We start from the raw sequence: 23129 nt of genomic DNA on the forward strand, positions 1-23129 counted from the left end.
ATATTTGTAAGTGCCCAGTTTATTTTGATAAAGAGTTTCAATTCATAAAACCACAGACCACTGTAATGCATGATTGAAGATAGTCACACTTATAATCAGAGGGAATGAATGTGTCATTTTTCCTCAATCTAAGAGTTATGTTGACGAATAAGGTTCTCATATCACTACATAAATCACTTCTAACTTCTATATGATCTTATGCAATGTGCAAAATGTACAAACTTAAGTATGATGTTAATGGGATAGATCTATATGATCTTGCATAAGGTAAACCCAATAAAATTTTGTCATTCATATTTTTGTGTGCAGGTGTATTTATTTATTTATTTATTACTCCTGGTGTGTTTACCTCATGGCACATTTTCAGTCACATTGGATGGCTTTTGAATTTAGGTGATCCTTCCCCTAATGTTGGCCTAGTTAATTTCTAAAGTTGCCCTCTGTTTAGAAAGAGCAACACATTGAACTAGATGAGGCTCTGTGTCCTGCTCTAAACTTTCTGTGTTCTCCAAAAACACTTGGAGGTGGCTTTTCATCTGTAGAGATCACAGGTAAAAATAGACAAACCTGTAGAGGTCACAGCCATAGAAACAAATCAGAAACCTAAATAAATGGCGACCTCTTGTGTCACTTCTCCATATGGCATAGTTGTCTAAAGCATTGCCTGTTTGATTGTCGTTCAAAAAAAAATCGCTACAGTTAATTTTACCAACTGGAACATAATGAAAATGTGATTTTTTAAAAATTGTATTGCACAGGAAAACAGGCATGAGGACAACATCAACCATAAATATAGGTCTTATCGCAAAGTGTCAAAGGTCCAATGAGCACGATGTAATCCAGTGAGTAAATTTGCAGAAATCAAGCGTCATACTCTTCATGTAATTTGGTTTTATATGTTGGAGGCGGCTTTCAGGCTGTTCGGGGCCATAGAATTTGAATTGATAGATGGGCCATTCTCATTCATGTCTGTGCTCTTGAATGGCGACTCGGCTGGGACACTTTCAACGGCCGCCATGAAATCTGACTTTTCGTTGTCATGGAAACCAGTGTTAATTTCGGTGCGTGTGAGACACTCAAAGTTAATGATTTGATTTCTATCCGTTCAAGTTCTGTGATTTGGCGTGATGACCCTCCTTTTCGTCGAGACAAAGATGTTATGTGAGAGGAGATAGATATCCGCTCCGGTGGGATACTTTGCACCTGCGCACATCTACAGGCGGCGCTGCACGTAACACATAAGATTGACTTTTTTCTCGAAACAACCATATACTGTAGAAATTGGTAAGAAAAATGGAAGACATCGAGCATAAAGCACACCTCTAAGACTTTTATATTGCTGTATTTGTTTTAATTATTTAATGAGTGAGCGGCAGCGGGCATGGTCACACTGCGCATGTGCGAGATTTAAGGGCTGCAAAACAGGTAATTTTCACTAACTTATGGGACTTTAAGACGTACACAGCAGTTATCACAAAAATAGTATACCGCGTATTAACAACGACAATTAAGGAGTACATCATCTGTGGGAGTCATTGAGCAGAATATCGGTTAAAGACACGGTCTGATCCGCCGAAGTGTTTCTGCAAAGAGGGAAGCGGGTGGGGGTTAGTGCCTGGCTCCGCTGCATTTGTCTCTGGCTTGAGACGGAACGGGTGGTTTTTTTCAGGAGGGAAACTTTATAAGGTTTAACCCGATCTGAACACGATTAATTCATATTGCTTAATTACCCGAGCCACTGTAGCCATACTGAAAGGTAAGCGCAAATTTCTACGAGCCAACTTGTTAATTTTGTTGGGATATAAGGTTATTTAATCCGCCTGAGTTTGCGCCATTTTCGCTAGTTTGGTCAATGCATAAATGTGCGCCTTTTAGCTCTGGCGTTCTTTGTCCCTTTTCTGTTATGGGTAATGATATGGTATATTTGTGCAACATTTTCCACAATACTTATGACGATTCCAAAGAGGATGGTATTCAGTGTTAAAAACGAAAGCTACGTTCACTTTCTCGCAACCAGATCTGTGCCCAAATCAAGTGCATGTGCGCATTTTTGTGCTGCAATAGGCCGCGCCAGGCGCTAACAGCGCGCCAGCGCCTGCTAGGCAGCAGCGTTCTGGCGCACACGAGCTAGCAGGCTAGCTAACCGACTACTTTGCTAATTTGGATAGCTTGAGGGTCATTCTGTAAACGTTAACGTCAATAGTTAGCCCAGCCTAGAGCTCTGTTAATCTCTAAACAACGAGTAAAACGTAGCTAACGAGTTAATGCATTTCTTACCGCTGTAGTTGAGAGGAAGTGGCCGGTATTTGGGAGTTGGAAAACATTTCTGGCAGACGTGTTATCAGTCGCTAACTTCGCTAGCCCCCCGTGTTACAGAGTCATGTGGAAGACTTGTCGCCCTGACTCCAAACCACCACAGTGAGGCTGGTAAACTTTAATTTAAGTTGGTAAAGTAGATCCTTGTCCTGTGGATACAGTGGATGTTTTGTAGACACTATTTTGCCGTGTAGCATTTGCTACCATGCTTATTGCGTCAAAAGCGTTGTTGTCATAGAGATCATTAAGTGATCAACGGAGGGACTTAATTTGTACCTCAGGCTGGCACCGAGGCAGCCTCACTACACTGGGTGACGGCTAGACAGTTTTGCAGTGAGTTTACAAATTAGTGCAGGGTAGGTGTCCCGATTTTGAGTACAGTTACAATGTCACTATAGGACTGGGATGTCCAGTCCCAGAGGAGGACACTGGGACATTTCACTGCTCACTTGGAACAGGAGAAGAGCAAGGAAATGCCATAGTGTCCTCTTTGGGTGCAAGGAAAATCTGCATAGTCTCGGGTCTCGACTGCAGTGTTTTTCAACTAAGTCCTCCAGTGCTCCCTGCCCTCCATGATTTAGCTCCAACTCTACATTTCCACACCTGATTCAATTAAGGTGTCAAGAGAACATGCACCTCTTAATTGAATCCTGTTTAAAGAGAAGAGCTGCTAACGCCTTTAGAGCAGGAGGTACTAGAGGGCTAAGTTGAGAGATGCGGCTTCATGGCATATATGTGGATACCACTGCCTAGGAATTCAGCAGCAAGTCCTAAATATAACAACTCAATAGCTCACTGCACAAATGCATGTTGGAAAACTTGCAGCTTGGAAAACTTTGAGATATTTGATATGACAAAAGCAAAGTGGACCTGTACTCTAAGACATGCATAGTCTTCTGAGGAAGGTCTAATTTCATTATAGACAACTAGGTGAGAGTCTGCATGTTTTCATCAGTACCAAAGACTCAAACAGGTGATTTCACTGATTATTAGTGCAACCTCAAGCAGACAGCAGGAACTAATTTGTGAAATCTCCTGCTGTAGACCTCAGGATGAAATCCTTCAGATGCTGTGCGCTCATAGCACAAGGTTTCCTATCCCTGGGCTACACCAGCTCTGACCTCGTCTAAATTGTAACTGCTAGTTGTATCGTTGAAGTGCTAACATTGTCAGGCTGAAGTTATGACATGATGTTGAATTTTATGAACAACAAATTATGTAACCAATCTCTGTTTGGCTCAAATTGTCATTCATTTTAGGAGTCCAGCAGTCATGTCTGGCATTGCATTGAGCCGGCTTGCCCAGGAGCGCAAGGCATGGCGGAAAGACCATCCTTTTGTAAGTAGTGTCTTATAAGGTGCTTTTGTTCAGTTTCATAATGCTGAGTAAATGCAGCTAACTGATGCTTTGTACATTTTTTTTAATTTATCAGGGATTTGTTGCTGTACCCACAAAAAATCCAGATGGAACCATGAACCTCATGAATTGGGAATGCGCGATCCCTGGAAAGAAGGGGGTAATGTTATAGTTTGTAATCAAAGTGTTCACATAATAGCACCTTGATTCTTACTTGGTGGCCACTGTCAGATGTAGCATCCCAAGCAGTGTAATTCAAGTCTGTGACATTTGCATAGCAGATACAGAATAGCATACAAGTCTTATACCAGTTCTATTACTTCATCCTCTTATAACTGTGGAGTTTTGTGGAACGTCTTGCATACCCTCTTGTGCCAGCAAAGCTAATGCATGCCAAGAGGAGCACTGAGCCAGTTTCTCAGGAACCAATACAGTGTGTGAAAACTTTTGAATATCCATAGCAAGAGCTTGATTAGTTACTAGGCCTCTGAAAATCCTAAACTTGCCCTTGCGATCAAAATGCACACCTCAATCTTATCTTCAGTTGGTGTTACATTTGCTGTTGATGGCAAGGTTTCTAAAATGCATTAATACAGAGGGGAAAACTGGACAATGTGTTAAGACACCATATTGTTTTGTTAAATTGTAGTTCTATAGGTTTCAACAATTAACCTGTTGGAATGTAATTATTCTCTCCTCAGACCCCGTGGGAAGGAGGCCTGTTCAAACTGCGCATGTTGTTCAAGGATGACTATCCTTCCTCACCTCCAAAATGTGAGTTGCTAACCTGTCTCTCACTTGTGTTCACTGCTAACCCTGTCTTTAGTTTTACTGCTGTAAGCCCAAAGTGCAAATATCAATAAGCCACAGCAAAATCATGCTGAACCTCAACCACCATACACAACAAATGCACATACCTGGAAACATTAACATCCAGTGTTTTTGCCTTATTAATGTTGGAGGAGACGTTTGGCTAGTAAACAATTTTAACATTCAGAAAACAAAACTAGCCTGCTGATGAATGTGTATTTTTAATGGACAAAATAAACACTACATGGAAAAATGACCTCAACTTTAAAGTAACTAAATTACAACTAGAAAGGCGGTGACACAGATGCGTGACTTAAGTTTGATGTCAATTAGCAGTATCGGCTTTAAAATGTATGACAATAACAAATTATGATAAATTTTAAAGGCAGCATGGAACAACTGACCATTTTCCAAAGGGGCAAAAGTCAAGTCATGACAATATATATATTAAATGCAGTTTAAGACGAGCAATGGCATTTGCAAAGATGAACAAGCAAGTTGATGCACACCAAAAAGAAAGGGGCTCTTCACACCACACAGCTACATCCTCAGAAAACACCGCTGAATTGAATTAACACTTCTGTGATGCAGAAGCAAGGAAAAAAAAAAAAAAAAACTGACAATGGCTTCACTAAACTGGTATTTATGGAAGGGCTGTGCCCAAAGCCAGTACAAACTCATATCCTGGTGTAGTGAGTGTAAGACCTTGAGCTCTGGGCAGCGCTGAGCAACAGGATGGTTTGAGTTGTTTTCCTCTCAGGCAGACAGCTTTACTGTTGGAAAGGAATTCTTCAGACCACAATATCTGAGAACTAATGATGTTTGTGAGACTGTAATAGTATGAGCAGCCGACTTGCGGCAGTCATTAGATTTGATTATTACTCTGCATGGCTGCATAACAGGCAAGCAATATGAAGCCATTTTACAGGACCAGCTGCAGTCCGATGTGCAAACACTGTTCAGTTATGATGTTTTCATATTCCAAGGTCATGAAGCCCCTGTACACAGTACTGAACAAATTCAGGGGTGATTTCATCAACGCCACTGTGAAGTCAGACACTTTCAATGGGCTCTCCATTCACCATTAAACCTTAATGGGAAGTTCTGGAGCACAGTGTTTGTCACCTTAAATAAGTGGTGCCTTTCGTTCTAAAAGACGGATTCAGTAATGTTTTAATCACAGTTAATGACATTACATGGAGCACGGGAGCTGCTGCTGATATTTACAGGCACATTGCGGAGAGCTGATGTCATTTTGTCTGCCTGTCAGAGGTGCAAATATGAGGAAGTTAATTGCTGCCTCAAACCAATGACAGCTGTTGGGTGTGCTCAACTTGGGTGACATTTGTATGTGAAATGTAAGGGCACTGTGCATTCCTGTTTGTGTTGCAGGTAAATTTGAGCCTCCACTCTTCCATCCAAATGTGTATCCATCAGGCACAGTATGCCTATCTATTCTAGAGGAGGACAAGGACTGGAGACCAGCCATCACAATAAAGCAGGTAAGGACTGACAAGCCTAACATTTTATGTGGTTCATTTTTCTGTATTTTTGTGCATACTCTGAATAAAATGCAGTCCTAAGATTTGATTGGGTCCAACTTATTTCTATAATATTGGCATGTTTCTCCGAGTAATATTAAGCATAAGATCTTGAAATAGTCCTTTAATTGCCAAAAATTCATTTTTTAACTGACTCCAGCATGAGGTTTAGGTTTCATGTGCATCACCTAAATTGAAGAAAACCAAGTATTTGACTATATTGTATTGTATTGTATTTGTGTATATGACTATTTGGGTTAATTGAGTAGCGATGTGTACGAAACAAATGTATAAACAACCATCCAGGTTTTTGGTTGACTGAGCATCAGTAAATACACCAGTAAACATGCACATGGACCATGTGAGAGATGAGACACAAATTCATAAGGAGATTGATGTAACCAGTTCAGATCCTGTGTAGCACATGGATGGCCGTTATTGTCAATATGCATAAAGGCTTGTGTAGACATTCACAACAGAATAAATTGCCCATGGAAAGGCTTTCACATGAGACTTGCCTTTTATTCTGGTCTTATCATTGATTCATTAATTTTGTCTTGCAGATCTTATTAGGTATCCAGGAACTCCTAAATGAGCCAAATATCCAGGATCCAGCCCAAGCAGAGGCCTACACGATCTACTGGTGAGTGATGTCTGATTGGACTTTCTAAAACCAATACCTTTTTGGTGATTATGCGTGATATAGATGTGACTAGATAGTGATGAATGAGACAAAGAGGCTGAGGTCAGACTGTTCCTGATGTCTCACTGCTTTAAAGTTGTAAAATTATTTACTCCTTGCCTGTCGGTACCACTGCCCGATTGTGAACAATTCTGAGTGTTTCACAGCAAAAATGCTGGTGTTGGGCCAGGTAGAACTGCTCTGAGTTCAGCCCCAAAAACGTGCTTGTCTTGCACCAAGGAGTTGATGACATAAGGGGCCAGAAGGCGGAGTAATGCCACTGTTTACAAGTAATTGAAGTGGCATTTTTTTAGAACAATCAACAATGACAACAAAACTAGCTTATCACAAGAAGAAATAATTGAAATAACTCTCAAAACAATCAGTGGTGCTTTAATGCACCTTTTTAATTAAGTTCGAAAAGGAAATTAGAGGTGAGCTGGAGAAAGCTGATGTTATTTTAACAACAGACCAAGTAATAAACAAGTTTGGGGTGAGGGGATACAGCGACGACAAGAAAGAAAATGGCAAAAGCAGAGCTGAGTGGTGCAACATGGTACCACATCTGTAGTCATGATGCTCAGTTCTCAAGCAGCTTGAAACACGGGACGATGATTAGAAAGGTTGAACTGCACCCCCATCCAGCACCATGCCAGAGTCAAAGGGTGTAAGTCATCTACTAAAATGTAGATGTCATAATCAATACAAGGAGCTCGAGTTGACAAACTGGTTAGAAATATGGCAGTACTCAGCTTTTTTCCCCACAGCTGAGGTTGCCTGTTTTTTAGGATTGCAACCCGTGAACGCGTATGAGGCTGCTCAACGTTTGCTTGTGTAAAAGATAAATCAGGAAAGGTTCAATGTGTTTCAGTCAGATTTCTGTCATCATAATTTTTTGTTTTGTTTTGTTTTTTTTTACCCCTTTACAGCCAAAACAGAGTAGAATATGAAAAAAGAGTTCGAGCACAAGCCAAAAAATTCTCCCCCTCGTAAGAGTGAAGACTCCGCTCCGCTCCAGCAGAAGGAATGGGTTAAACAAGAATCACCTCCCCGCTCAGTCTCTCAATGAATGTGCTCCTCTCACATCGGGACTTGCTTAAAGACTTCTATTTAAAACTCCACACACATTCTGTGCCATCCGCTCTCCTCTGACCTACCGTTTTTGTTCTTAATTGCTGGTTGGCACATAATGCTGGGAGGGGATGGGTGCTCCAGCACCCTGGTCATTTCTTTTTTAGCCGTTAATTGTCTTATGTGGTGCAAGGGACACAGCTCGGTACCAGTTTTCACCAACTCCATGCAAGCTGATTGTCATCAAAGTTCAAGGAAGAAATGTCTGTCTTTTTGTTTTATTTTGCTCTTTCACAGGGTCTATTCCTTTTAAGTTTCCCCCTGTATTTTCCATGAATTTAATGTAAAATTTGCTTATTACTTCATTGTCAGTATTTCAACTGCTGTATAATGAATGGCACTTTTATACTGTCGTATCTCACTAGTGTCTCTAGATGGCTCTGTCTAATTCTCTTTCGCAGGTTTTCTATTCAGCATGCTGTAATATATGATAGAATCTGCTGCCTTGGCTGTCTTTTTGTTATCCAGAGTGTTTGCTATGGAATAAAGTAAATGGCCACATTGACTGAAGGCAGGTAGGCTTACTTCTGTATCAGACTTAAGTTTATATGGTGCTTTTGTTCATGTATGTGTTGGAGTAAATAAAACTGTTTCTATGAACCTTTTCTTTGGCATTACATGCTTGTAACAAAGAAATGTACACTAACATCTTCAGATACAAATTACAGTATAAAGTCCCACAAACAAGGAAGAAAATGTGACATCCCATGCATATTTTGTGTTGGTGATGCAGAGAGGGCTTATGCAGACTAAATGCTAAACACTAAAGAGAAGTTTGAGCATTTCGCCTGTACCCTGACACCTGGAGGTAGAACAGTTGCACTGCAGGTACATGGCCAAACTTTGATTTGTTCTTCCTATGGATTTTCATGTTACTTTATTCTCCTCAAGGCACGGCTAGTACACGGGAAGTATAACTTTTTTTTTCTTTCACTTTAACTGCTCACTTTCCAAGTAATATCAGTGGCGTCCACTGAACATTTTGATTAACAATGTCACAATCATGATGTTCCTACCCACATCTCATTTTTGTCAGTCACAAGTGTTGAACTGAATTCTGGTTTCTGTTTGAAGTCTTTAAGCAACAATCTAACCATTAAATGGTTTTCGGGGCACTTTGTGACAATGTTTCATGAGCATGGTTCCCATGTAAAAAGCTGGTTTTAGGCAGTCGTGTATTAAGAATTAAAAGGTGGCTCAGTGAGCTCAGGTGTGCACCAGCAACATCATAAGGTCTAACTTCAGCCAGGGATCTCTCGAAGATCATCCCCGTCCCTTCCTCCTGTCTGAAACCACTACTGAAAGCTGACAATAGGAGGCAAAAATACAAACGCTCATTTTTTTTAGTATTAGAGCACTGGCTTTTAATCAAATATTCACATAGTATGTATTTACAGTACAATTACGAAAGCAACAGCCTGTGCTATGAATAAATGAATTTTCTAGACTGCAGTCTGCTTGATAGCACAAGAAACATTCAGCAGGTGTGGCATTCTTGAGTTTATATGAATCTGTGGTGAATTTTTAAGATATTACCAAGTGAACTATAAGTAATCTGCTTAGTTGTGTGCAAGCAAATGACATCTCTACATTTCCCAACACAGCAAGTATAATTACTCAATGAAATACTGTGTTACCAACTAGTTTTCAATGTCAGATGTACCAAAATATTCCTGATGGCAACTATTCTGGTAATCCAAGATAGATGTACCTTTGCCAAGCGAGCCCCCTGCACTGTGGTGCTGTGCCACGACTGAACCAGACTGCTGGAAAGCGCTCAGGGTGCAGTACTGATTGCTGTACCAAGGAATGTCTCGGTCAAGAGAGGTGTCGCTGCAGAGCCAGCACCCCGAGTCTCCCACAGTGCTCCCCAGCCCAGAGACAGTGGACCCGTCCTTGAGGGGGTTGCCTGAAGCTGACAGTGGAGGTCCAGGGCTCACAGTGTATGGGATGGCCAGGAGAGAGGCATCGGGAGCTGGGGCAGAAAGGTTTCCATATGCGCCCTCCTCCTTCAGCTGGTGGTGGAACTGTGCAGGACGGTCCTCCTCTGGCTCATCCTCACACTTGGTCATGGTGTCAATCTGAATGGTCTCCTCTGCTTTTAGCATGTTTGTCGTGTTTGGTGTCACCACCCAGCTCTACAAACACACATATCATCTGAAAGGACATACTCATGGGAATGTTTGGTGCATTATCTGAGAGGCAAGACCAGTTCAACCTACCTTGAAGTCTCCCTTGCAATCACTGTAGAGGGAATGGAAATAGGGTGCTGGCGTTGGGATAAAGGCACCTTGCTTACACCTGCAAGTGTGATGATATTTTTAATGGCGACTGAAATTGCTTTGCAGTTCAATTACATTTGCTCTGTCTCATGATTTTTACTGAGGTGTCAGAAGCTGAATGAGGACCTTACTTTTTAATAGGAACGTAGAACACAAGTAACAAGAGTGGCACCACCAGACACAAGGGGATGAACACCTTCTTGTCCACTCCAAGGAAAAGTGGATCTACATATGGGAAAATAGGAAGAAGAAAAAATAAGGAAAAGGAAAATTTCCTGGATGTTTGGGAGAGGGAAAATCAAAGGGTTTGATTTGGAAATGCATTGCAAGGGGAAAAAAGCCTAGATAAGCTATTAATGTTGGGGGGGGGGAACTGACCCTTTCTGGCTGTCATCCAGTTAGCTTCAGGCGACCAGTCACTCCAGCATCTAGCGCAGGCATCACTTTCAGGTTGGGACCGCACCCTGAAGGCGTACTCAGTACCAGGCAGAAAATCATCGCTGTCCTTTGTCACGTTGTTCCTCATTTCAGTAAATGTTTTCACCTAGAAAGGGGGAGTGAAAAGCCCGGGCTGTTATCAAACTTCTAATTTCCAGTATCAAAGGGAATCCTGTTTATTATTGAATCTTACTTCATCTCTGCGGGTTGTTATATAATATTGAAATTCATATGTCAGCTTGTTTTTCAGATAGGGGTTCATATTGCCGTCTTTCCAGGTGAACTGGTAATCATCAGAGGGTAACTGGTTAGCTGTGAGGCAGCATGGCGCATTTGGTTTAACTGGCAAAAGAACAATACAAAAAAAAAAGAAAGAATCATACAACAGATAGGTGAGTTTTCAACATGTTTTTGATTGATAGCAAGCGGTGTGTGTCGAAACAAAAGACATTCCAGATATTTGGCAAAAGTTGCTATGTTTCTAAAAAAAAACAAAAAACTTCAGCTTAAATACACTCAAAATTAAAATTTCCTCAATGGATTCTTTGTTCTGTACATATGTGTGTGTGTGGCAGGACATGGTGGGATTATTGTTCCTTACTGTTTTTCCTTGGTTGAAATTCCCGTAGTATCACCTCGCAGCTCTCAGAGACATTACTTTTGTTGTGACAGAGGCCGATGTCAAAGTAATCCATATAACCAAAGTAGCCTCCAGAATCGGATTTTTGGTGGGATTTGTCAAATGAACAGATATAAAAGCCGTCCTTCATTTTTGACAGCACACAGACATACTTCTGACTGCATGATGAAGAAAAGAAAAGCAGCGATAAGACAACAAGCATAATCTCATATCATAAGTATCATTAAAATGTGTCAGTAATCGGTCGAATCTGCCTCACATGGGGTCTTCATACTCCTCAAGGTGGAAAGCCAGCCAGGAGGAGATGATGTCCGGGTCATTATCTGGAGGTGTCATGTTCAGGGAGCAGTTGATGACCAGCATGAAGTCGGTCACACAGTTAAGGTCAATTTTCACATCTGGAAGTAACAAGGCAAAATCTTTAGTCCAGTCAGTTTTTGTAGTAAATATCAAAATATCACTTGCCTGGCTCATGTACAAACACGATACACCTCTCAACACCTCAACCATCAGCGTCAACCTTCCCAACATCAAACCCAACCCTGACACACAGACACACACACTGAATATCTAGAGACCACACCAATGACACAGTAGACATTTTAGTCACACACAATTATCACTTGTGTGATAACACATGTGATAACACGTTCTCTCAAAAATTCATACAAACGTCATACCACTGAAGTAAAGGAGGGCATGATAACCTGATGATGCCCTGATTTGTGAAAAAAAGTTTATATTCATGTGGGGAAATAAGGCACAGGAGGCGCTGCAAACGTCTTTTCCTCTTTCCCCATAAACAGTTTGTGACCAACAGGTTAAAAGTAGAACCAGGTTTTGCCTCTTGTGAGTAATATTGTTAATCTGCAAAATATAGAGTAACCTGTTGGTGAAAAAAAAAAGCTGAAATGTGCTGCACATTTGATATTTTAGGTACAACTTAATCTGTCTTTGGTTTACTCTGGGATGCCGGAGGAAGATGACTCTACCATGGAGGACTCTGCTGCTCCAGGTATTAACATTGTGACAGGGTATCAGCGGGTTTTATAAAGCCAACTTCAAAACTTTTTAAAAACCTTTCACTGCTATCTGGAAGTAAATTTAGGATCAATTTTTAAAAATTAGACAAAAAAAGCTGGCAAACTACAAATGGCCAGTAAAAAAAAAGGGGCATCGGGAGATAAATGTTAAGGGTCATGAAGTCGAGTTGTGTTTTATAAAACAGACACATTATACACTCAGTGTCACTTTATCAGGTCCAGCTGTACAATCTAATGCAGTTCAGTGCAGCAGCTCTGCCATAACCTCTGTCTTCTAATAAAGTGTATAATGTTCAGTTTTTGTTGAAATAGCGGAGAATGTGACAATTTAATTCTGTTTATTACTGAGATTGTAGTTTGTAGAGGTCTTGTAGTGGGCCTCATCATATTGAGAGGTGCTTCTAATTTTTTGTCCTCCCTATTTATACATACATGAGGCCGAAACATTGGTTCGTTAAAAATATTGAGAGCTTATACTCACTCCTCAGAGTCTTTTTCTCCAGTTTTCTTTATTCCTCTGACCTACACCTGGCTAAACTTTTTTTTGGATGTGGATGTTTTATTTTATTTTCCCTCCACATCCCTAAAAAAAACCCTATGTAATTTAGTCAAATTCTTAGTTTTATACCTCATACCTAATCTTCACTCAAATTTCCTCCTGAGTCACTTCAAACTTAGGAAAAACATTAATTTTTTTCCCATTTTGTTTGACAGTGGTACTTATATTATTATGTATTGGCTGGCAGCGACATCTCACTGATGCTACATCACATTTCTGTTGAGAGAAATATTCAAACCCAATGCGCCATGGCTGCATTATATCAAATAGCAAATATCTAGATAGCTTGTGTGTCATTTTATACACATTTCACTGTAATTCAGCAGGATGTTTTTATTATCTTTGGAAACCTGTGGACATCCAGTAAAATCTAAAATACAGTTCTGTGGGTCTTAACAAAGCTTGGCTGCACAGCATGCAATGGGAAAAGCACGGCTGAGGAGACTTTATTTCACAACAGATTAAAATAAATTTGTTTTAGTATACTAGAAGATAGTTGTAATTAAATAACCTGTCGCTGTAGAGTTTCCATGCACATAGACGCTGCTGGTAGACGCGAGAAGGAATGCAGCCAGCACCATCAGCTTCAGCCTCAGTGGAGAATCCATCAGCCGACAGCACATCACCTCTGCCCTGTCAGGTCGTGATTAAATAGTATCACCCTGAAACAGCTGCAAACACCCCTGAGGTGAGGAGTGAAAGAGCGAGCTAGCAGAGAGTCATTTCATACTGACAGTTATCACTCTGATGTCACAGGTGGAGGGGGATGTGTGTGTTTGCAGACAGCACTAGTCAATAGAAACTGTGTTAGAGGGCTAAAGTTACGGTTGAACCTCACAGTTGTGTGAACTCTTTCTCTTTAATCTGGTGAACTTACTTTCTCCCCTTCTATCACCATTCCCTCAGAGTGATGCAGTGAATTTGGAGCCTTTTCTAACGAAATATGGAATTTCAACAGTAGCTCTATTTATCATCAGAGCCAGTCATCTGAGAAGACAACAATGAGATCCGTCATTTAAAGTCACTTTGGCTTATTCTGTCATTGTTGCAATGGCTGTGCACAATGCATGGAAAATATAGTAGTAGATCGTTGTAATCTGCCTTGGCTTTCTTTGTATTTTGTATTGATGTTCTTTACAAGGAGCAAAATACACCCACACAGAGGCAAATTCCTGAGGAGAACTTAATTCCGAAAGACTTTAGGGTGCAGATTTATATTCCAGCAGGACAATGAGCCTCAGCATACCTAGAGCCAAATCAGCACTGAACCAGCTTCAAAACAATTATGTGAAAGTCGTCGGGTTGCCCAGCCGAAGCCCAGACTTCAGAGCTGCTGAAAATCTCCATAATGACCTCAAGATTGCTGGTCACTGACATTTCCCATCTGACTTAACTGAGCTCACACAAATCTGCATGGAAAAAAGGGGAGAAAATTTGAAAATCCAGATGTGTGAAGACTGAATTCATCTGATATTTACAGTGCGTTACAGGGTATTTTTGTTGATTAAAAAAAAAAAAAAAAAAATCAAAATTTAGTTGTATTCAGTCTGAAACTCCACAAAATGCAGGAGTCAAGGACAGCAACTACTGTGATCCACTATAACAGGCCTGTGAATGTAGATGTTACATTTCTGATCCACAACTGAAGCCTGAACAACACTGTAAAAAAAACTGGTTCAGTGCTTTTTAAGAATCTCAGAGAAAAATGCTTGCTTTTCTGTCACTGTGACTTGATTACTGTTGGGCTCTGTTCATATGTTGCAGCCAATCTGCAGCGGCCTGCCGTCAGTCAGTCCAAAATGCAGCCGTTTGCTTGTTAACACAGTCCATCTGCAGGCTGCACATCGGCCCAGCTCTGGCCTCCCTGCACTAGCTACCTGTCAGCTTCAGGGTCAGTTTTAAAATGCTGCAGATGACGTGCAAAAGTGCATACTGTAAAGTCCCAAAGTAGATGTCTTGATGACTAAGATGCCACAACATGTGAGATCACTGAAGTTTTCAATCCAAGAACTGCTGCTTTTTGTGTAGAAAATTACTCATTGTAACTGTGTTTGACTGTTTTTTTTTTGCATCCATTTTCTTACCTGTATTTTATTCTCATGCTTTTATTTGCATGTCCTCTGTTTTTTTCCACACTCCTGTCTCTGCACTCAACAGTATTTTCAGTAGTTTTAACTGTTTTAAATCTTCTCACTTGGTTCTGATATGGTGTGCTCCACAATTCCTTTATATGTTTTTCCTCCTTTATTTCTTGTAAAGTGCCTCTGCAGCTTGTTTTAGAATGTCATGTACAGTATAACTAAAGACAGATTTGATCGACCTCTGGTTTCATTTTCAGTACTGCGTAAGGATTTCACAGTGTGAGGGCTTCAGGCTCCGTCACCCATCAGGCCACATTAAGGCAGATCATGGCAAGTTCTGATCTTGATCCCCGTGTGAGGCACTACTTTCTCACTGTTTCAGTACTATTTATGATCAGAACAAGAAACCAAAGAGACTTAAGCCCCATACAGTTAATAAAGAATGACTTTTAGGGTTATTCTATGGCATTTCCTCTGTAGTGATCGGTGCACAGTGATTATGAGGAATGGCAACAACAGAAGATTGAGTCGAGTGATAATAAACAGGTTCATGGTACGCACCTCCGGCTGTGCCAACACTCACTCCAAGGAGATGATGAACCAGTCGAACTGGATGATTTGTCCTGATCGCTACGCACTGTTGATAAATGCAGGGCAATACGTGTTGCTGATTCTTCCTGCGAGGATTAAGTCAGATTTTGCACTGTAGTCGTAATTGCTGGAGAACATATTACCACATCCACACCAACTGAGATGGCAGCATGTGATGTGGTGTAGTGTAGTGTAGTGTAGTGTGTGTGGGTGTTTGTGAGAGGAGGAGATCAACCTGATAGTGTTTGCATGTGAATCTATAAACAATAAGAGGTGATACCGAGGCTTGAGATCATATCTTATCCTCTGTGCTGAGCGAATGCATGCCATCTTATAAACGCTGAGCTTGTACAAATGCCAACTTGCACACCGGTAGAATCCACGTCACTGTGCTGGCAAGTAATCTCTCTGTCCCAGTGTGTAAGAACAGTTAATTTGGCAGCTCCTTGCTGGAGATGAACTTACCAGCAAGTACGAAGTGTTATGGCATTTGCAGTTTGATGAGAAAATGTGTGATTTATAAGTATACGCTGTACACCAAGACTGTTTTTGAGTCATGAGATCAGAGGTTGAACTGCGTCTGGGTGACTTGTTGTCAGAAGCTTCATCACTTGACACAGATGTTGCAACAGGGTACCGGCAAAGGTTAAAAGTGAGGACGTAGATTGCTGACAAGGCTTCACATTTTCAATAGTGGCTGATACGCAGTATTTTGGCTGAACAGGAACTGGGTGTAGATATATGTAACTATACAGGTAGCTCTGTCAAGTGCACACAGACAGAGATGGGAGTTTAATTTAGTTGGGGTTTTTGCTATTCAAACGCAAACATCTTTACACTTTTCATGGTCACTATAGTCTACCACAGAGCAGAAATGTGGCCTATTTTTGCATCTTGAAACCTCAGTGGCTCTTTCTGCCGTCTGTGTGAAGATACACGACCTCGAATTAAAATTCTGTTGGTGATCAGTGACGATGCTCTTGTGAAATAAGTCTTCATCTTGCGCAAGAGGAGAAACATGATGTTTTTCTCTCTCTGCATCATGTTGCAGTCACACATCATCTGATATGAAAACTCCTCTCAGGCCATACAACTTTGATAAAAATGTTTCCGTCTTTGTGATAAAAGACTCTGAAGAAGATAGGGGAGACAGCTAGACACGATTCTACTGAAAATAGATATAGCTTGAAATAACATTTACTGTCAGACCAAGATCTGAGGGGCCTGAAGCGGCTCCTGCGGCATCGTTGTATATGTCTCAAATGTCAACATCAAAGTATTTTAGAGTGCTGCTTGTGATGTATTGGAAGGTTGTTATTAGAAGAAAAACTAAATCAAGAGTTAGTGCTAAAATAATATGAATCTTATATGGCAAAGTGAGCAAAAGTAAATCTAAACAACCTTTAAATGCACCAGGTATATGGAGGAGGTTTAACAGAAATAAAGAGTCAGTCTTCTGCAAAAACTGTGTTATCACAATTTAATTTCTCATATCAGTCATCTTTATAAAGTTGTCATCAATCTTTTTTTTTTTTTTTTTTATCACACCCATCTTGTAGACATCCAGCAAAATATAAAATGAAAATGAATGAAAAACATTCTGCTTCCACTTCAGTATAAAATCACTGATAATCAAAATGACATTAGAAAGCAAGAAAAGGTCCTTTAAAATCTAAATCTGTGCACATCATTTGCACCTTTTAACGCAGTTTTCTAAAATGTGTTGAAATGCACCAGTGCAATAAAGAAGGTCTTGTGGGAAATAGTAGGGAGTTTTTAAACTTAAAATGTAAATGCACCTTGGGCATGGAATGAGTTCTTTATTTGAATATTTTTAAAGGTCTTTTACAAACTGCTGTGAAGGAAACATATTGTTTCGCATCATTTTCTTGACTTGAGGTGGGCTGCATGCCTCCCTTGTTTTGCTTTTAATTATAGTTTTATGTTCTATCATGTGAAATTGTTCTTTATGTGAAACCTATCACCTTCAAAACTCCCTGCAATAAGAGATCTTGCATCTCAATGGGACTTTTCAGGCTAAATAAAGGATAAATAAAATGCAAATAAAAATAAATAAGTTTCTGTCTGGATCAAGAATGGGCAATCATGTGGCATTTTGGGGCTGAGTGTATGCAGATGTGAAAACAACAGTGCTGGACTGAAAACAGGCTCAATTGCCCAGTCCTGGTTTACATGAAGATGCAAGTGCCCTGTTTTCTTTGCTGGCCATAGAGACAGTAAAAATAACAAAGTCTTTCAAAAAGCCCAGTTTACTCACAATTTATTGCCATTTGACAAATACCAACCGTCCAAATGTGCAGCTACAGAAAATTTACACAAGGTTGTGCATGAGGCACACCGACACGGATCACTCACAGGCCAGTTTGCCATCGAAGGAGGAGAGGGTGATGGCGAAAGCTTGCAGGGCACACATTGGGAAACTGTAATCCATGGAGAACACATCCTCTGCCACACGGCCAAACTGCATTACTATGTAATCCGCTGGAAAAAAGAGGAGAAGTTAGCAGTGTGCGTAGGAGGGAAAATACATTTCTTTATCTAGACGGTGTTTGCTCTTAGAAACATTTCCTGTGGTTCATGAGCAAAAGACGAATATCAGTCGTTGACATCTTACTGTTGTCAGGGTGGATGATCTGGAAGTTTTTGACGGAGGCCTGTGTGACGCGGCCGTGGAAGTTGAGCACGTAAGAGTGGGTCTGTTCGTTCCAGCTGGGCGATTTGTTCACCAGGGTCACCAGGTTGTCTGTGTTGCCGTTCTCGTGGCGGATCAGAAGAGTCTCAATGTCCTGAAAGGTCAACACAGTTATGGGCCATCTGAAAAGTCTTGGCCATGACCTTTCGTTTACAGTGTGTGGGTTGCAGGTTTAAAAGCTGAGTTAAGGTTTTGTGAACATACACTCTTTGGGCGAATGCACACTCGCTCATCATTCTCCAGCATGCCGGGGATGATCACTGTCATTTTCCTCGGACCTTTGAAACCTAAAACATTCTTCTCCTGAAACACGATAACGCACTGTGTTACATGATTTATTCGGTGGTGTACGAAGAAGGATGTGTAAACTAGAAAGTTTGACTCACATAGCAAATCGCTGCCAGTTCTTGCCGCACTGATTCACACTCTTTGATAAAGGGTTTTTTCTCTGGGTTTTCTCCTCTGTCGTAGACGGTAAACTTTGTGCCCAGAACGTTGGACCTGAAACACACTGGCCTTATCAGATGCTGGTATGTGAAAACTTAAAAATGTCAACTTTTTTGAAACTGAGGAGTAATAACTGATAAAAGAACCAACAAACAACTTTATGTTTAATCTTGATGACCATACACCTTTGACATTATTATTTTTTTTTCTAAAAGATTCATAAATCCAACAGGTGAGGACATTTTCTCACCCCATGGAGGATCATTTACTCCTTTAATTGAAATGAAAACATGAAAATCTTAAACATTTGATTGACAAGGTTTTCATATTGCATACCTTAGTTTTCCTATGTAGCTGTTGGTGTCTTTAGACAGATCTGTTGGGTCAGTGGAGATGAGATAGTTGGACGTTTTGCACTTCTTCCTTTTCCTGCCTGCCATTAGAAATACCTTTGGATGGCACAATCAAGAATGAATTGTAGAACAGAGGAAAAGAGATGGAAAGGAAAAGTTAGTTTCAGTTGAGACAGCTATGAAAAGCAAAATCACTTTTGTAGAGTGAACACAAGAGTACGCTCGATGATAAGGGTGAAATGTCGTTGAAGTCCCCCACCCTCTTGCCGTCGTCCTTCTCCATGTGGAGATAGTAAGTGGGGTAAATTCCCTTCTCGACGCCTCTCCTGTCCCTGGTGACCCTGCACTGGATGGTCACGTCTCTGGGGGCTGGACGCAAGGCGAACTTCTCCAGATCCTCCACTGAGATGGGAGACGTAGGCTGAAATGGAAAAGGAAACAAACTTAGAATGGATAAATTCACTACAACTTGTGCTTCTCTGTGTCAAATCAAAATTTTATATCTCACTCTTTCAGTGGAATCACTGTGTGAGGATGAATTCTTCCTGTAATTGGAGTTAAGTGAAGCCAAGCTTTTTGTGGTTTTCTCCTCTTTTTTGGCCTTTCTTGGGTTTTTTCCCATTTCAGGACTCGCCTCATCTTTGCTCTCGTCACTTATTTGGCACCTGGCTGTAGAGACAACACATAGCGTTATTCCCTGACAGTCATTTTCGAGTATTGTTGATAATACACTGGTCTGACACAGAGGTTAACTCACATGTGTTGAGCTGTTGTTTCCTCTTTGGAGTTTGGAGGTCAGGTGTCGGGGAGCGGTTGTCTTTTTCTTTGTCACTATCATCATATTTATTTGTCTTTGACTTTGGCACCTCCAGCATTGAGTCTATCTCAATTGGATGCTCCAAAAAATGCTTCTCTGCAAATGGAAAAGAGTGGAAGCATTTTCATATGTTAAATCAAGCCTTATGGTATTACATATGGTTAGAAACTGACTTACTTAATGTGTTGATGTTCTCTGTGAGGGATAAACTCACTCACAGTTACGTTACTCACGTTCTTGCTCGTTCTTGCTCTTCTTCTCTGCGTCCTCTGATCCTTTCACTTTCTTCTTGGTCTTTTTCTCCTTTTTCTCCTTTTCTTGATCCTTCTCTGCCTCCTCTCCTTCGTTCTGTTCGAGCTCTGAAGCAGTGGAAAAGCAGTGACTTGCTGATGAATAATTTATTGAAGTAAAGTGTCTTCTAGATTAAACACTTGCCTGCATAAAAACACATGCCTGGATTACCAACTAGGCCGGCTAGCAAGGTCCCTGCAAGCCTCAGATTTACATATAGATACATTTGTAATTAAATTGTGATTATGCCCTGCCAGACAAATTTACATACCATGTCAGTGCACACACAGACAGACACAGGTATAAATACACAAACATAAAGACACAATCGCAGGGAACAAAAAAAAAAAAGGCCCATCATCTTACGTTTTGATTTTTCTTTTTTCACCCCTTTCTTCTTTGTCTTTTTGCCCTCCGCCTGGTCATCGCTTTCCTTCTCATAATTTGGCTCCGGCTCTCTCTCAATATCCAAGTTCATTGTCTTGGGAGTGACCGGCTTTCTAGGAGGCATCTCATCTGCCGTCATTGTTGTTGTGAAGCCACACTCACCAAGAGTGATCTCCTCCAGTGGATTATCATGGGCATGTTCAACCTGAGCATCTACAGGAGATCAAGAGTGTCCACTTTCATTCGCTGTTATTTAGATGCTGAGTATAATTGTACAATACTGAGGAGAACGATTTTCTAGCTGAATTGAATCCTAAAAAGACTGAACAGTGTTAGATTGGACCACAGCTGATGCAGTGGGCTATTGTTCTATTTCATCAAATAGTAATAAATGACCTTTATTATTATTATTATTATTATTATTATTATTATTATTACAAACCATTCAGGGAAGTGTTGCTCTGGGATTGGCTGATCAGCAGAGCCATGTCATCTGAGCTGCCAGTCTTGTGCTTTCGGTTCTTGGGTCGAGCGTCTCGAGTTGAGATCACCATTTGCTTATCAGCCCTCCTCTTTTGCTGCTTTTTCATCAGAAGGGTTCGCTGTGGGATGTTTAATTAAAACTCTGTCAACTCCGTTTCTCCACATTGTTCACAACTGGAGCTACAACTAGGCACAGATCTACAGTTATTCTTCACTTCTTATTAAGTGCAACAAAATACATAGTGATCCAAAATTATCAATTAACTAAGAAAAGGACTGTATGATATACAACAGGTGTTAGGAATCTCTATATCTCTATCTCTATATATCTCTATATTGATAATGCTAATAATATATTTTATTATTCAACCAATCTGCAAAAAGTCCATAATAATTTTCCTAAAAGGGGCAATGGTCCTTTTGAAGGAGTTCTGAGGTTTGGATAATGGATGCAAAGTTTTATATACAGCAACCCATGCACCATTTTTCCAATTTATTAAAAGAAAGCCTCCAAAACAAACAAACAAACAAACAAACAAAAACAATGCAAGCATCATTGTTGTATTAAAAATCCTAAAAGAGGCTATCATCTGCTTGTTTATCTTTTTTTTTCTTTCCTCAAAAATAGCAAAAACACATCCTAATGAAGGCCCGAGTGGTAGGTTATGTGAATTAATACCATGCATTCTTTTCTAATGATTCAACTTGTGCTGCTGATTTTTCTGGTATAATATAAACATCTACGTTATTTAGCAGGAGATGCAAATAGACAAGACCAAGGACTAAGAGTTTAGACCATAGAAACTGATAAAACTGAATAAGGACAATAAAAATTATTTCAGTGTCTGTTCACTGGCTGTCATATTAGTTCCACACAGGCAAATAGGTTATTTTTATAAGTTTCATGGCTGCCTCAGACGGCCTGTGTCCATATCTAGATCATGACACTCCAGGTAGATTATATTTCTTTGCAAGGCTCTATCCTGCCTCCATTTTAGCCACTTTGTATTAGCCACTTAATCAAGGAACAGCCTCACATAACTCGCCTCCCTTCTGTCCTGTCCTAATTGTGTTTCCTTTTTAAATGTATAATATGCCGCAAGATATCACAACTTACAAGTGTAATGGCCTTTAAATATTTGGTCATTTATTTTCTTATTGAGTATATCAACGTTACTGGTACTGACTTAAAAAAAAACAAAACAAAACAAGACAACGGACACTTCCAGATGTATTTGACATCTACATTAGGTTACATCATCGGGCAACAAGACCATTTCTTTACCTGGTTATCCAGCTTCTGTTGACGTATGTCTGGGTCCTCCATGTCTGACTTAAAGTGTAGATATGGCTCACTAGAGAGAGATTCTTTAACCGCAGAGCAGGCCTAGGAGATGATCAACAGATACGGAAAAATGTCTCAAAATGCCAGAGGGTAATACAGCATTTAGGTGTCCGGTGTTAGAAAGCGCTCAGTGCCAAATGGGAAAACTTTTGGTAGCCTAATAAAACATGGAGCTGAGTGTTTCATTCTGTCAGCCCTGCTCCATCTGACAGAGCCTATCCACCTGCATGTGGCAGAAGGCAAAGTGGATTAGAAGGGGATAATGTTCTTAAACAGCACTGGGCAGCTCAGTCAGTGTGCACACGCACTACAGGGACAAAGCCAAGCAGTCTCAAGCAGGACGAACAGCCTGGCCTGTGTCCTGCAGCCTGTGCCCTGGAACCTGTGTCCTGTAGCCTGTGTCCTGCAGCCTGTGTCCTGCAGCCCAGCCTGTGCCCTGCAGCCTGTATCCTGCACCCTGTGCCCTGCAGCCTGTATCCTGCAGCCTGTGTCCTGCAACCTGTGCCCTGGAACCTGTGTCCTGCAGCCCAGCCTGGCCTCCTGCAGTCCTGCAGCCTGTGTCCTGCAGCCTGTGTCCTGCAGCCTGGCTCTCAGGCTCTCAGTCTCCCAGGCTCTCTGGTTGAGGCTGCAGCTGGGACACAGAGACATGCTGCACAGGTGAGCTGAGCCTGCTGCATCTCCTCTCAGCTGTCTCCCCAGGCATAAACACTTAACCGCCGAAGCCAGAGCAATCTCTAAGAAGTAATAATAATCTGGATAATACATCTCTAGTTAGACTGGAAATGGCAAACACATGGCTCCACATTAGACCCCCTAAAACCTC

The 23129-nt window shown here is 40.9% G+C and overlaps 3 protein-coding genes across 6 annotated transcripts; 1 reads left to right on the top strand and 2 right to left on the bottom strand.

Annotated features, from left to right (window-relative positions):
• Nucleotides 1–1352: 1352 nt before the first annotated feature.
• ube2ib (ubiquitin-conjugating enzyme E2Ib) lies at nucleotides 1353–8441 on the top strand. 3 transcript variants are annotated; one of them, XM_030078118.1, is made up of 7 exons: nucleotides 1353–1425; nucleotides 3576–3654; nucleotides 3749–3832; nucleotides 4374–4446; nucleotides 5875–5984; nucleotides 6587–6666; nucleotides 7635–8441. In XM_030078118.1, the coding sequence occupies exons 2-7, from the start codon at nucleotides 3589–3591 to the stop codon at nucleotides 7696–7698; spliced, it is 477 nt and encodes a 158-aa protein (XP_029933978.1). In that variant the 5' UTR covers nucleotides 1353–1425; nucleotides 3576–3588; the 3' UTR covers nucleotides 7699–8441. The 3 variants fall into 3 exon arrangements, with proteins under 3 accessions (XP_029933978.1, XP_029933977.1, XP_029933979.1); XM_030078117.1 differs by lacking the exon at nucleotides 1353–1425 and adding an exon at nucleotides 1442–1756; XM_030078119.1 differs by lacking the exon at nucleotides 1353–1425 and adding an exon at nucleotides 2236–2427.
• Nucleotides 8442–9204: 763 nt separating this feature from the next.
• Nucleotides 9205–13555, bottom strand: LOC115377958 (interleukin-21 receptor). Its single transcript, XM_030078044.1, has 8 exons — nucleotides 13310–13555; nucleotides 11456–11594; nucleotides 11158–11354; nucleotides 10750–10898; nucleotides 10497–10662; nucleotides 10250–10343; nucleotides 10059–10137; nucleotides 9205–9974 (listed from the first exon to the last, which is right to left on the bottom strand). The coding sequence occupies exons 1-8, from the start codon at nucleotides 13419–13421 to the stop codon at nucleotides 9477–9479; spliced, it is 1434 nt and encodes a 477-aa protein (XP_029933904.1). The 5' UTR covers nucleotides 13422–13555; the 3' UTR covers nucleotides 9205–9476.
• Nucleotides 13556–16933: 3378 nt separating this feature from the next.
• Nucleotides 16934–22534, bottom strand: LOC115378181 (tubby protein). 2 transcript variants are annotated; one of them, XM_030078364.1, is made up of 12 exons: nucleotides 22247–22534; nucleotides 20921–21080; nucleotides 20458–20691; nucleotides 20034–20159; nucleotides 19741–19881; nucleotides 19492–19652; nucleotides 19243–19404; nucleotides 18967–19079; nucleotides 18570–18684; nucleotides 18388–18486; nucleotides 18106–18277; nucleotides 16934–17972 (listed from the first exon to the last, which is right to left on the bottom strand). In XM_030078364.1, exons 1-12 carry the CDS (start codon nucleotides 22286–22288, stop codon nucleotides 17839–17841), a joined length of 1659 nt encoding a protein of 552 aa, XP_029934224.1. In that variant the 5' UTR covers nucleotides 22289–22534; the 3' UTR covers nucleotides 16934–17838. The 2 variants fall into 2 exon arrangements, with proteins under 2 accessions (XP_029934224.1, XP_029934223.1); XM_030078363.1 differs by having other exon boundaries at nucleotides 19741–19896.
• Nucleotides 22535–23129: the final 595 nt, after the last annotated feature.

Source organism: Myripristis murdjan, chromosome 19 (assembly GCF_902150065.1).
Source record: "Myripristis murdjan chromosome 19, fMyrMur1.1, whole genome shotgun sequence".
In the NCBI taxonomy this organism is placed as follows: Eukaryota; Metazoa; Chordata; class Actinopteri; order Holocentriformes; family Holocentridae; genus Myripristis; species Myripristis murdjan.

Bases quoted from the DNA above. Each gene is read 5' to 3' on its own strand.
- ube2ib (XM_030078118.1), top strand. From the start codon at position 3,589: ATGTCTGGCATTGCATTGAGCCGGCTTGCCCAGGAGCGCAAGGCATGG. The intron at 4,447-5,874 runs GTGAGTTGCTAA...TTTGTGTTGCAG, and splicing joins TCCTTCCTCACCTCCAAAAT to GTAAATTTGAGCCTCCACTC. The intron at 6,667-7,634 runs GTGAGTGATGTC...ACCCCTTTACAG, and splicing joins GAGGCCTACACGATCTACTG to CCAAAACAGAGTAGAATATG.
- LOC115377958 (XM_030078044.1), bottom strand. From the start codon at position 13,421: ATGTGCTGTCGGCTGATGGATTCTCCACTGAGGCTGAAGCTGATGGTG. The intron at 10,899-11,157 runs GTAAGGAACAAT...TTCTTTTGCCAG, and splicing joins ATTTCAACCAAGGAAAAACA to TTAAACCAAATGCGCCATGC. The intron at 10,138-10,249 runs GTAAGGTCCTCA...TCACACTTGCAG, and splicing joins TTCTACGTTCCTATTAAAAA to GTGTAAGCAAGGTGCCTTTA.
- LOC115378181 (XM_030078363.1), bottom strand. From the start codon at position 22,288: ATGGAGGACCCAGACATACGTCAACAGAAGCTGGATAACCAG. The intron at 21,081-22,246 runs GTAAAGAAATGG...AACATCCCACAG, and splicing joins AACAGAAGCTGGATAACCAG to CGAACCCTTCTGATGAAAAA. The intron at 19,653-19,740 runs GTGAGTTAACCT...TTGTCTCTACAG, and splicing joins GAAACAACAGCTCAACACAT to CCAGGTGCCAAATAAGTGAC.